This window comes from Chanos chanos, chromosome 7, assembly GCF_902362185.1.
Source record: "Chanos chanos chromosome 7, fChaCha1.1, whole genome shotgun sequence".
Taxonomy (NCBI): Eukaryota; Metazoa; Chordata; class Actinopteri; order Gonorynchiformes; family Chanidae; genus Chanos; species Chanos chanos.
Genome location: NC_044501.1, coordinates 755,607 through 770,549, shown reverse-complemented (window position 1 = coordinate 770,549; position 14,943 = coordinate 755,607). Strand labels below are relative to the sequence as shown.

Here is a 14,943-nt window from a genome sequence, read left to right as displayed (position 1 = left end):
AAGACTTTTTACTGAAAGAGAACCCTTTAACGGAAGCTAACCTTTACACGTTTCATCAGAGCATCGAAAGCGGACTGGCATGTAAAACTTAATCTTTTAAGTTTTAAACGTCTTTCCTTTTCAAGGTATGTCCCTGGGATGAAACAGCGTGTCTGACGTGGAGTAGCGACCCTTTGTCCTCTCTGTCTCTCTTGATCTGCGCTCAGACTCCTCATATGAATACCATGGCAACGCGTGGCAAGAGGAAGAGAGAAGATTCCGAGGGTTCAGAAGCGACACAGAAACGCGCCAAGAGAAACGGGGAACATGGCTGTAAAGTTAGTTACTGTTTTAGCACAATGTAAATACAACGTATCGACTCATTTAAATATTACTGTATGTAGCTACCGCGGTCTCCACTCCAAAATGTTATTTGTTCTTAACAGGCTGCGTCTCGCTTCTCCCGGTCATCTGAGGAGCTCCACCAAGCGGTGCGTCTGACAGATCTGTCTGACCTTCTGCAATATGCGACCCTCGGAACGACCAACGGAGTTAAAAAACCAAGGTGATGGTATACTTTTGTCAAGCTGTGACCGCTTTTGACACGTAACACTTCATAACTTACGAATTCAATGTTTTTGTTGATTTCTGCAGTTGGTGTCACCTGCATAACCAAAATAAGTTAGCCGCTGTCAACGTTACAGTGTTGGACGACGTGAGCCAGGTCCATTTTTACAGATACTACGCGCAGTTTAAACATCTCAGGAAAAGATACGAGACGGTGAGAGAGGCGGCGCGTGGAGAGTTTTCAAGATTCATAAAATGCACGTGTTCCACACCTTATTCACACTTGTCTCCTGTTACCTACTGTTGGTATGTAAGGGGTGTGTGTGTGTGTGTGTGTATCTAAGTGCGAGTGAATAAATGTCACTTCTTGTGAGTTATTTATTATGTTATCCACTGTTCATCCATTAATGTAGATCCACTGAACTGTGTGAGGAGTCAAAGTGTGTTTTGTCTCTAAAGTGTGTCTGTGTCTTGTGCTCCCATGCTGTTTCCATAGCGATGCACGCTGGTGCCGAGCTCTGGTCATGTTCTGTCCTCTCTCTTCAACGCTGAACTGGCAAAACCCAACAAGCCTACGCCGGCATCTGGCGGAACCGAGAGCCGTCCCACTCCAGGTCTGACAGATGGGAAACTCTTTGCTCTGTTGATTTAATGAGGACTACTGCACTGCTGAGTGAATGAATGAATGTGTAGGATGGTAAAGTTTTGTAACAGTCTGTAAGTTTTAAGTTCACCTGATCTTGATAGTGTTTTTAAAGAGTGAAAATATAGAAACATGCCTGAGTTGAGAATCCGGCACCTGTGTGTGTGTATGTGTGTATTTATCAGTGTTTCATCACAGACACCCCCCTTCTCTCTCTGTTTGTGTGTGTGTGTCTGTCTGTGTGTGTGTGTCTGTGTGTGTGTGTCTGTGTGTGTGTCTGTGTGTGTGTGTGTGTCTGTGTGTGTGTGTGTGTCTGTGTGTGTGTGTGTGTGTGTCTGTGTGTGTGTGTGTGTGTGTGTGTGTCTGTGTGTGTGTGTGTCTGTGTGTGTGTGTGTGTGTGTGTGTGTCTGTGTGTGTGTGTCTGTGTGTGTGTCTCTGTGTGTGTGTGTGTGTGTGTGTGTGTGCACTCGTGTGTGTTTTGTTATCTCAGTTGTGCTCCTGTGTCACCCAGTGCTGCGTCGTTTTGGGCAGGAGACCCGTGGTCTCACGGCCTATCTCCTGAGCACAGAGGAAATGGCCAAGAGGAACTTCCCGGTCAAAGGTCAGGAATGACCAATACTCCTCTAATGAACAGTTCCAGCAGGGCGCATAACAGCCTCCTAACACATCATGTTTACTGAACACTATAAAGTCCTCTTAACACATCATGCTTACTGAACACTATAAAGTCCTCTTAACACATCATGTTTACTGAACACTATAAAGTCCTCTTAACACACCATGCTTACTGTACATCATAAAGTTCTCTTAACACATCATGCTTACTGTACACTATAAAGTTCTCTTAACACATCATGCTTACTGTACACTATAAAGTTCTTCTGCCAAACCTGTTCCCATAACGGTCTTGCAGGAGGCAGAGGTTGTGAATCATTTATGTGCACGAGGACAGACGGCCACGTGACTGACAACAGCCCTCTGTTCGGCCTGGACTGTGAGATGGTCTGTGAAACTACATTACCCACAACCCCCCACTGACAAAACAATGTATTAATTCAGTTTGAGATGATGTGTCTCAGAAAGTCCATGTATGAATGAATGAATAACTGAACTGAGAAACATATATATATGTGTGTGTGTGTGTGTGTGTGTGTGTGTATACACACACACACACATATATATATACACACACACACACACACACGCACATATATATATACTCACACACACACACACACACATATATATATATATATATATATACATATACATATACACCCTTAATGACTACACATTTCATCCGAACAAGACACTCCCCCACTGGCTTAGGGTTAGGGCATGTCTTGTTCTACATGTGTTTGAAATGTTTAACTGTATTGTTTGAGTTATTGATTGTATTGTTTGAAATGTTTGAGTGTATTGTTTGAGTTATAGATTGTATTGTTTGAGTTATTGATTATGTAGTTTGAAATGTTTGACGCTTGTTTTTGTGTTTGTGGCAGTGTCTGACGGAGTGTGGTAATGAGCTAACCAGAGTGGCACTGGTGGACAGCACAGGGAAGTGTTTGTTAGATGAGCTTGTCAAACCAGAGAGACGGATCCTCAACTACCTCACTAGGTACATACACGCACACACACGCACGCGCACACACACACACACACACACACACACACACACACACACACACACACATACATACATAAACCAGAGAGATGTATCCTCAACTACCTCACTAGGTACAAAACACACACACATTAACATAAACTCACATACACACACATATACATACGTGCACGTGCACGAACACACACAAACACACACAAACACACACACACACACGAACACACACACACAAAAACATGTGCAGAGAAACACATATACACACACACATACATTAAAACAAACATACACGCACACGTACACATGCACATGCGTTAAAACAAACACACACACACACACTTACACACACACACACACACACACTTACACACACCAGGTTTAACTAAATGACAGAAGGCTGTGCAGAGTCACTGTGCAAACATATCAATTTATTTACAAACACATTGATAAACAAACAAAGTTATAAACAAACACACTGATAAAAAAAAAACCCCACTGTGATGTGACACTTGTGTTTCTCTCTCAGGTTTTCAGGTATTACTAAAGCCATGCTCCAGCCAGTCACCACACGACTCAAAGATGTTCAGTCCAGACTCATCCAGATGCTGCCCCCAGACGCCATCCTGGTCGGACACTCTCTGGAGAGTGACCTGCACGCTCTCAATGTGGGTTCTCTTACGTAAAAGAGCACCCATTCACCCCCCTATTCAGTCTGTCCGTCCAGACGACCCATCTGTCTTTTAATGTGTCCATCCACCCCTGAACACTAATGTTTGCTTCAGAGAGAAGGAAATACCCCACTGCTCCTGCTCTCTCACCCGTCAATGATATACATTCATTTAATCCATAGAACTGCAAAGATTAATCCGTCTGTTTTTTCTTCTTTCTTTCATCTCACCGGTCTTTCCATCTTTCCCCCGATGTTCTGTCCACGCGTCCATTCAGTGGTTTATAAGTTTACATGCTTTCACCTAAAGTCTTTTCTCCCGGACAGGACAGCCTGGGGGTCTGAGGTCTCGGTGGTCCTCAGCACAGACATGAGGTTTCCATGGTTACTGTGAATTTGAATTACCCTTAAACCATGCTCTGCTTCATCCATCAGCTCATCCACCCCCATGTGATCGACACGTCTCTGCTCTACTGCAGAGAGTTTGGCCAGAGGTTCAGGCTGAAACTCCTCGCCGAGGTGGTACTAAGGTGCGTCATCTTCCAGTATCATTATGTCATTTCCTGTGGAGTCATCTTCCAGTTTCATTATGTCATGTCCTGTGGAGTCATCTTCCAGTTTCATTATGTCATTTCCTGTGGAGTCATCTTCCAGTTTCATTATGTCATTTCCTGTTGTCGATTATTATTTTCTTTCTGCTCACATTCCTCTCTCTCTTAGAAGAGAGATCCAGAGTGTGGAGAGGAGAGGTCATGACCCCTGTGAGGATGCTCGTGCAGCCTTGGAGCTAGCTCAGTACTTCATAAGCAAAGGACCCAGACAGGTAGAACTACATTACCCATAAACTCAGACACGACTTCATTACCCATAACCCCAGACAGGACTACATTATTCATAACCCGAGACAGGTAGAACTGTATTACCAAAACCCCAGACAGGACTTCATTACCCATAACCCCAGACAGGACTACATTATTCATAACCTTAGGCGTGTAGAACTACATTACCAAAACCCCAGACAGGACGACATTACCCATAACCCGGGACAGGACTACATTACCCATAATCCCAGGGTGCTAAAACTAAATAACCCATAATCACAGACAACAAAACTACATGACCCATAATCCCGGGGTGGTAAATCTATATTACCCGCAATCCCAGATGGGTATAAAAAGTGGATTATTCGGTCCACTTAAAACTTGTGTTTAATTTCAGTTTTATGGGTAAAATAATCCTGATGATCTGTAATCTCTCTCAGGTGGTGCAGTTACATTCAGCGGAGCTATGGGGTGGAAATCCCACAGTACAGCACCCACCTGTTCCCGGGTCCGTGTATGGATCAGTACAGCACCCACCTGTTAACGGGTCTGTGTATGGATCAGTACAGCACTCACCTGTTAACGGGTCCATGTATGGATCAGTACAGCACTCACCTGTTCACGGGTCCGTGTATGGATCAGTACAGCACTCAGCTGTTCACGGGCCCGTGTATGGATCTGTGGACGACTGTGGTTCCAGGTAAAGCGCCTTCCCTGACAAAACCTTGTTCTTTTCTCTGCTCCACAAAAACTTTACCAAACCCGTGTCATGAATCTCTTACCCATACTGTCCACATGTCTGCATTTGTGGTGACCAAAACATTTGTCAAATGCACCTAAACCACTCTGACAAGAGGACACTTACTACACCACATGACAAAGGTTTGGAAACTAAGTGTTTGAAGATGTGATATCTGGAATCTGAGTGTTTAGAGATGTGATATCTGGAGTCTGAGTGTTTGGAGATGTGATATCAGGACACTGAGTGTTTGGAGATGTGATATCTGGACACTGAGTGTTTGGAGATGTGATATCTGGAGATGTGATATCTGGAGTCTGAGTGTTTGGAGATGTGATATCTGGAGATGTGATATCTGGAGTCTGAGTGTTTGGAGATGTGATATCTGGAGTCTGAGTGTTTGGAGATGTGATATCTGGAGTCTGAGTGTTTGGAGATGTGATATCTGGACACTGAGTGTTTGGAGATGTGATATCTGGACACTGAGTGTTTGGAGATGTGATATCTGGAGTCTGAGTGTTTGGAGATGTGATATCTGGACACTGAGTGTTTGGAGATGTGATATCTGGAGTCTGAGTGTTTGGAGATGTGATATCTGGAGTCTGAGTGTTTGGAGATGTGATATCTGGAGTCTGAGTGTTTGGAGATGTGATATCTGGACACTGAGTGTTTGGAGATGTGATATCTGGACACTGAGTGTTTGGAGATGTGATATCTGGAGACTGAGTGTTTGAGGATGTGATATCTTATGCTGTAAAGTAACGAAAAAATAACAGCAAGTCATATTCTTAAGGGTAAAGAATATGTGCTTGTGCTTCGGCCTACAGAGATCCCATAACCCTAAAACACGCTCTAAATCCTCTCTGATCATTGTTACTTGTTTGGTACTCTCTAAATCCTCTCTGATCATTGTTACTTGTTTGGTACGCTCTAAATCCTCTCTAATTATTGTTACTTGTTTGGTACGCTCTAAATCCTCTCTAATCATTGTTACTTGTTTGGTACGCTCTAAATCCTCTATAATCATTGTTACTTGTTTGGTACGCTCTAAATCCTCTCTGATCATTGTTACTTGTTTGGTACGCTCTAAATCCTCTCTGATCATTGTTACTTGTTTGGTACGCTCTAAATCCTCTCTGATCATTGTTACTTGTTTGGTACGCTCTAAATACTCTCTGATCATTGTTACTTGTTTGGTACGCTCTAAATCCTCTTCGTAGCTCTCTCAGCTTTGGACACGCCCTGCACCGGGCCGGCCTATCAACTCTCTGTCTGGCAAGATCAGCTGTGATGGACATGTTACCGTCCAATCATCTGTTGCGGAAACATGGTTGCAGTTCAGATAAAGAGGTTAGTGCTGTCTCTTACATCACCATTATAACCCACATACAACAACACTAAACTACACAACAACACAACAATACACACCCATCAAGACAACAGCACAACAAAACACATCCATCTTCAGACAGCAACACAACAATACACACCCATCAAGACAACAGCACAACAAAACACATCCATCTTCAGACAGCAACACAACAATACACACCCATCAAGACAACAATACAAAAACACTAAACTACACAACAACACAACAAAATATATCCATCATGAGACAATGACACAATTATAATTATAATCATTATTAGCAGTAGTAGTAGTAGTATAAGTATTATTATTAGTAGTAATAGTAGTATAAGTATTATTATTAGAATTAGTAGTAGTAGTATAAGTATTATCTTTAATAGTAGTAGTAGTATAAGTATTATCTTTAATAGTAGTAGTTGTGTAAGTATTATCTTTAATAGTAGTAGTAGTATAAGTATTATCTTTAATAGTAGTAGTAGTATAAGTATTGTTATTATTTGATTTGGTTTTGGGTTTTTTTCCGTAGGTTTTGTCTGTGTTCAGAAACATGGCTCAGTCATATTCTCTCTCACTGCTTGAACTCTCCTCTTTGAGACAAAGCAACACAGTAACCGCCTTGCACAAGGTAATGCCTAATATAGTTCTCATACATAGTTCCTCATATAGATCCTGCCCTCATATAGTTTATTTATTTATTCTCCTGTCTTATATAGTTTATTTATTTACTCTCCTGTCCTCATATAGTTTATTTATTTACTCTCCTGTCCTCATATAGTTTATTTATTTACTCTCCTGTCCTCATATAGTTTATTTATTTATTCTCCTGTCTTATAAAGTTTATTTATTTACTCTCCTGTCTTATATAGTTTATTTATTTACTCTCCTGTCTTATATAGTTTATTTATTTATTCTCCTGTCTTATATAGTTTATTTATTTACTCTCCTGTCTTATATAGTTTATTTATTTACTCCCCTGTCTTATATAGTTTATTTATTTACTCCCCTATCTTATATAGTTTATTTATTTACTCTCCTGTCCTCATATAGTTTATTTATTTACTCACCTGTCTTATATAGTTTATTTATTTACTCCCTGTCTTATATAGTTTATTTATTTACTCTCCTGTCTTATATAGTTTATTTATTTACTCCCTTGTCTTATATAGTTTATTTATTTACTCTCCTGTCTTATATAGTTTATTTATTTACTCCCCTGTCTTATATAGTTTATTTATTTACTCTCCTGTCTTATATAGTTTATTTATTTACTCTCCTGTCCTCATATAGTTTATTTATTTACTCTCCTGTCTTATATAGTTTATTTATTTACTCCCCTGTCTTATATAGTTTATTTATTTACTCTCCTGTCTTATATAGTTTATTTATTTACTCTCCTGTCCACATATAGTTTATTTATTTACTCTCCTGTCTTATATAGTTTATTTATTTACTCCCCTGTCTTATATAGTTTATTTATTTACTCCCCTGTCTTATATAGTTTATTTATTTACTCACCTGTCTTATATAGTTTATTTATTTACTCTCCTGTCCTCATATAGTTTATTTATTTACTGACCTGCACAAAATTCTGACCTGTCGATATCTTACTGGAGTTTTTTTTAGTTTCTCTTTTTAATTTGTGATGGTGATGATATAGGTTTTGGTTGTTGTTTGCAGATGATTGACAGATTGCAGGAGATGTGTGTGGTGTTTGTTGGTCCTCTACCACGAGAGTGTTCAGAGAGAGATGTGAAACACCTGCTCCGGCGCTGTGGGACAGTGCACAGTGTTAGAATACTGACTCACACACAACGGGTACAAACACCACTTACACCTCTCTCTATACACACACACACACACACACACACACCCCTGTACATACACAGTGTCAGAATACTGGCTCACACACACACACACACCGTGTCAGAATACTGACTCACACACACACCCCATACATACAGTGTCAGAATACTGACTCACACACACGCACACACAAACACCCCATACATACACAGTGTCAGAATTACTGACTCACACACCAAACAACCCCATACATACACAGTGTCAGAATACTGACTCACACACACCCCCATACATACACAGTGTCAGAATACTGACTCACACACACACACACACCCATACATACACAGTGTCAGAATACTGACTCACACACACACACACCCCATTAATACACAGTGTCCAGAATACTGACTCACACACACACACACACACACCCCCATACATACAGTGTCAGAATACTGACTCACACACACACCCCATACATACAGTGTCAGAATACTGACTCACACACACCCCATACATACACAGTGTCAGAATACTGACTCACACACACACCCCATACATACACAGTGTCAGAATACTGACTCACACACACACACACATACATACACAGTGTCAGAATACTGACTCACACACACACACCCCATACATACACAGTGTCAGAATACTGACTCACACACACACACACACCCCATACATACACAGTGTCAGAATACTGACTCACACACACACACACACACACCCCATACATACACAGTGTCAGAATACTGACTCACACACACGCACACACCCCATACATACACAGTGTCAGAATACTGACTCACACACACGCACACACCCCATACATACACAGTGTCAGAATACTGACTCACACACACACACACACCCCATACATACACAGTGTCAGAATACTGACTCACACACACACACACCATACATACACAGTGTCGATACTGATCACACAACACACACCCCCATACAATTACACAGTGTCAGAATACTGACTCACACACACTCACACACACCCCATAACATACACAGTGTCAGAATACCTGACTCACACACACGCACACACCCCATACATACACAGTGTCAGAATACTGACTCACACACACACACCCCATACATACACAGTGTCAGAATACTGACTCACACACACACACACACACACCCATACATACACAGTGTCAGAATACTGACTCACACACACACACACACACACACACACACACAACAGTGTCAGAATACTGACTCACACACACACACACCATACATACACAGGTCAGAATACTGACTCCACACACCACACACCCCATACATACACAGTGTCAGAATACTGACTCACACACACACACACCATACATACACAGTGTCAGAATACTGACTCACACACACACACACACACACCCCCATACACTACACAGTGTCAGAATACTGACTCACACACACACACACACACACCCCATACATACACAGTGTCCAGAATACTGACTCACCACACACGCACACACCCCATACATACACAGTGTCAGAATACTGACTCACACACACACACACACACACACCATACATACACAGTGTCAGAATACTGACTCACACACACACACACACCCCATACATACACAGTGTCAGAATACTGACTCACACACACACACACACACACCCCATACATACACAGTGTCAGAATACTGACTCACACACACACCACACACCCCCATACATACACAGTGTCAGAATACTGACTCACACACACGCACACCCACCCCCTATACATACACAGTGTCAGAATACTGACTCACACACACACACCCATACATACAACAGTGTCAGAATACTGACTCACACACACACACACACACACCCCATACATACACAGTGTCAGAATACTGACTCCACACACACACACCCCATACATACACAGTGTCAGAATACTGACTCACACACACCACACACACACCCCATACATACACAGTGTCAGAATACTGACTCACACACACACACACACCCCATACATACACAGTGTCAGAATACTGACTCACACACACACACACCATACATACACAGTGTCAGAATACTGACTCACACACACACACACACACCATACATACACAGTGTCAGAATACTGACTCACACACACACACACACATACATACACAGTGTCAGAATACTGACACACACACACACACACACACCCATACATACACAGTGTCAGAATACTGACTCACACACACACACACACACCCATACATACACAGTGTCAGAATACTGACTCACACACACACACACACCCATACATACAGTGTCAGAATACTGACCACACACAACACCACGCCCATACATACACAGTGTCAGAATACTGACTCAGACACACACACACACACCCCAATACATACACAGTGTCAGAATACTGACCTCAACACACACACACACCCCCATACATACACAGTGTCAGAATACTGACTCACACACACACACCCCTATACATACACAGTGTCAGAATACTGACTCACACACACACACACACCCCATACATACACAGGGTCAGAATACTGACTTCAGAAACACACACACCCCCTAGCATACACAGTGTCAGAATACTGACTCACACACCACACACCCCATACATACACAGTGTCAGAATACTGGACTCACACACGCACACACCCCATACAACACAGTGTCAGAATACTGACTACACACACACCACACCCCATACATACACAGTGTCAGAATACTGACTCACACACACACACACAACCCCATACATACACAGTGTCAGAATACTGACTCACACACACACACACCCCATACATACACAGTGTCAGAATACTGACTCACACACACACACACACCCATACATACACAGTGTCAGAATACTGACTCACACACACACACACACCCCATACATACACAGTGTCAGAATACTGACTCACACACACACACACACCCCATACATACACAGTGTCAGAATACTGACTCACACACACACACACCATACATACACAGTGTCAGAATACTGACTCACACACACACACCCCATACATACACAGTGTCAGAATACTGACTCACACACACACACCCATACATACACAGTGTCAGAATACTGACTCACACACACACACACCCATACATACACAGTGTCAGAATACTGACTCACACACACACACACCCATACATACACAGTGTCAGAATACTGACTCACACACACACACACCCCATACATACACAGTGTCAGAATACTGACTCACACACACACACCCATACATACACAGTGTCAGAATACTGACTCACACACACACACCCCATACATACACAGTGTCAGAATACTGACTCACACACACACACACCCCATACATACACAGTGTCAGAATACTGACTCACACACACACACACACCCCAATACATACACAGTGTCAGAATACTTGACTCACACACACACACACACACACCCATACATACACAGTGTCAGAATACTGACTCACACACACACACACACCCCATACATACACTAGTTGTCAGAATACTGACTCACACACACACACACCATACATACACAGTGTCAGAATACTGACTCACACACACACACCCCATACATACACAGTTGTCAGAATACTGACTTCACACCACACACACACACACATCCCATACATACACATGTGTCAGAACTACTGGACTCACAACATCACACACACACCCCATACTACACCAGTGTCAGAATACTGACTCACACACACACCACACCCATACATTACACAGTGTCAGAATACTGACTCACACACACACACACACACCATACATACACAGTGTCAGAATACTGACTCACACACACACACACATACATACACAGTGTCAGAATACTGACTCACACACACACACCCCATACATACACAGTGTCAGAATACTGACTCACACACACACACACACCCCATACATACACAGTGTCAGAATACTGACTCACACACACACACACACACACCCCTACATACACAGTGTCAGAATACTGACTCACACACACACACACACACACCCCATACATACACAGTGTCAGAATACTGACTCACACACACACACACACCCCATACATACACAGTGTCAGAATACTGACTCACACACACACACACCCCATACATACACAGTGTCAGAATACTGACTCACACACACGCACACACCCCATACATACACAGTGTCAGAATACTGACTCACACACACACACACACACACCCCATACATACACAGTGTCAGAATACTGACTCACACACACACACACACACACCCCATACATACACAGTGTCAGAATACTGACTCACACACACACACACACCCCATACATACACAGTGTCAGAATACTGACTCACACACACACACCCCATACATACACAGTGTCAGAATACTGACTCACACACACACACACCATACATACACAGTGTCAGAATACTGACTCACACACACACACACACACCCCATACATACACAGTGTCAGAATACTGACTCACACACACACACCCCATACATACACAGTGTCAGAATACTGACTCACACACACGCACACACCCCATACATACACAGTGTCAGAATACTGACTCACACACACGCACACACCCCATACATACACAGTGTCAGAATACTGACTCACACACACACACACACACACCCCATACATACACAGTGTCAGAATACTGACTCACCACACACACACACACACCCCATACATACACAGTGTCAGAATACTGACTCACACACACACACACACACACCCCATACATACACAGTGTCAGAATACTGACTCACACACACGCACACACCCCATACATACACAGTGTCAGAATACTGACTCACACACACACACACACACACCCCCATACATACACAGTGTCAGAATACTGACTCACACACACACACACACCCCATACATACACAGTGTCAGAATACTGACTCACACACACACACCCCATACAACACAGTGTCAGAATACTGACTCACACACACACACACACACACCCCATACATACACAGTGTCAGAATACTGACTCACACACACACACACACACAACCCCATACATACACAGTGTCAGCAATACTGACTCCACACACGCACACACCCCATACACTACACAGTGTCAGAATGACTGACTCACCACACACACACACACACCCCATACATACACTACAGTGTCAGAATACTGACTCACACACACACACACACACCCCATACATACACAGTGTCAGAATACTGACCTCACACACCACGCACACACCCCATACATACACAGTGTAGAATACTGACTCACACACACACACACACACACCCCATACATACACAGTGTCAGAATACTGACTCACACACACACAACACCATACATACACAGTGTCAGAATACTGACTCACACACACACACACACACACCCCTACATTACACAGTGTCAGAATACTGACTCACACACACACACACCATACATACACAGTGTCAGAATAACTGACTCACACACACACACACACACACCCCCATACATACACAGTGTCAGAATACTGACTCACACACACACACACCCCCCCTACATACGCAGTGTCAGAATACTGACTCACACACACACACACACCCCATACATACACCAGTGTTCAGAATACTGACTCACACACACGCACACACCCCATACATACACAGTGTCAGAATACTGACTCACACACACAACACCATACATACACAGTGTCAGAATACTGACTCACACACCACACACCCCATAATACACAGTGTCAGAATACTGACTCACACACACACACACACACACCCCATACATACACAGTGTCAGAATACTGACTCACACACACACACACCCCATACATACACAGTGTCAGAATACTGACTCACACACACACACACCCCATACATACACAGTGTCAGAATACTGACTCACACACACCACACACACACACCCCATACATACACAGTGTCAGAATACTGACTCACACACACACACACACACACCCCATACATACACAGTGTCAGAATACTGACTCACACACACGCACACACCCCCATACATACACAGTGTCAGAATACTGACTCACACACACACACACACCCCATACATACACACAGTGTCAGAATACTGACTCACACACACACACACACCCCATACATACACAGTGTCAGAATACTGACTCACACACACACACACCCCATACATACACAGTGTCAGAATACTGACTCACACACACACACACCCCATACATACACAGTGTCAGAATACTGACTCACACACACACACACACACACCCCATACATACACAGTGTCAGAATACTGACTCACACACACGCACACACCCCCTATACATACACAGTGTCAGAATACTGACTCACACACACACACCCCATACATACACAGTGTCAGAATACTGACTCACACACACACACACACCATACATACACAGTGTCAGAATACTGACTCACACACACACACACACCCCATACATACACAGTGTCAGAATACTGACTCACACACACACACACACCCCATACATACACAGTGTCAGAATACTGACTCACACACACGCACACACCCCCTATACATACACAGTGTCAGAATACTGACTCACACACACACACCCCATACATACACAGTGTCAGAATACTGACTCACACACACACACACACCATACATACACAGTGTCAGAATACTGACTCACACACACACACACACCCCATACATACACAGTGTCAGAATACTGACTCACCAC

The 14,943-nt window shown here is 43.0% G+C and overlaps 1 protein-coding gene across 1 annotated transcript in view; it reads left to right on the top strand.

Moving 5' to 3' along the window:
* The first annotated feature begins 224 nt into the window (after window positions 1-224).
* rexo5 (RNA exonuclease 5) overlaps window positions 225-14,943 on the top strand; it is a 32,957-nt gene continuing 18,238 nt past the window's right edge. Inside the window, exons 1-14 of the mRNA XM_030780309.1 lie at window positions 225-317; window positions 426-544; window positions 634-760; window positions 1,043-1,148; window positions 1,680-1,790; window positions 2,103-2,191; window positions 2,692-2,807; window positions 3,337-3,475; window positions 3,913-4,007; window positions 4,198-4,300; window positions 4,739-4,851; window positions 6,258-6,387; window positions 6,935-7,033; window positions 8,086-8,223. Coding sequence (XP_030636169.1) covers window positions 225-317; window positions 426-544; window positions 634-760; window positions 1,043-1,148; window positions 1,680-1,790; window positions 2,103-2,191; window positions 2,692-2,807; window positions 3,337-3,475; window positions 3,913-4,007; window positions 4,198-4,300; window positions 4,739-4,851; window positions 6,258-6,387; window positions 6,935-7,033; window positions 8,086-8,223 — 1,578 coding nt within the window. The remainder of the gene's footprint in view (window positions 318-425; window positions 545-633; window positions 761-1,042; window positions 1,149-1,679; window positions 1,791-2,102; window positions 2,192-2,691; window positions 2,808-3,336; window positions 3,476-3,912; window positions 4,008-4,197; window positions 4,301-4,738; window positions 4,852-6,257; window positions 6,388-6,934; window positions 7,034-8,085; window positions 8,224-14,943) is intronic.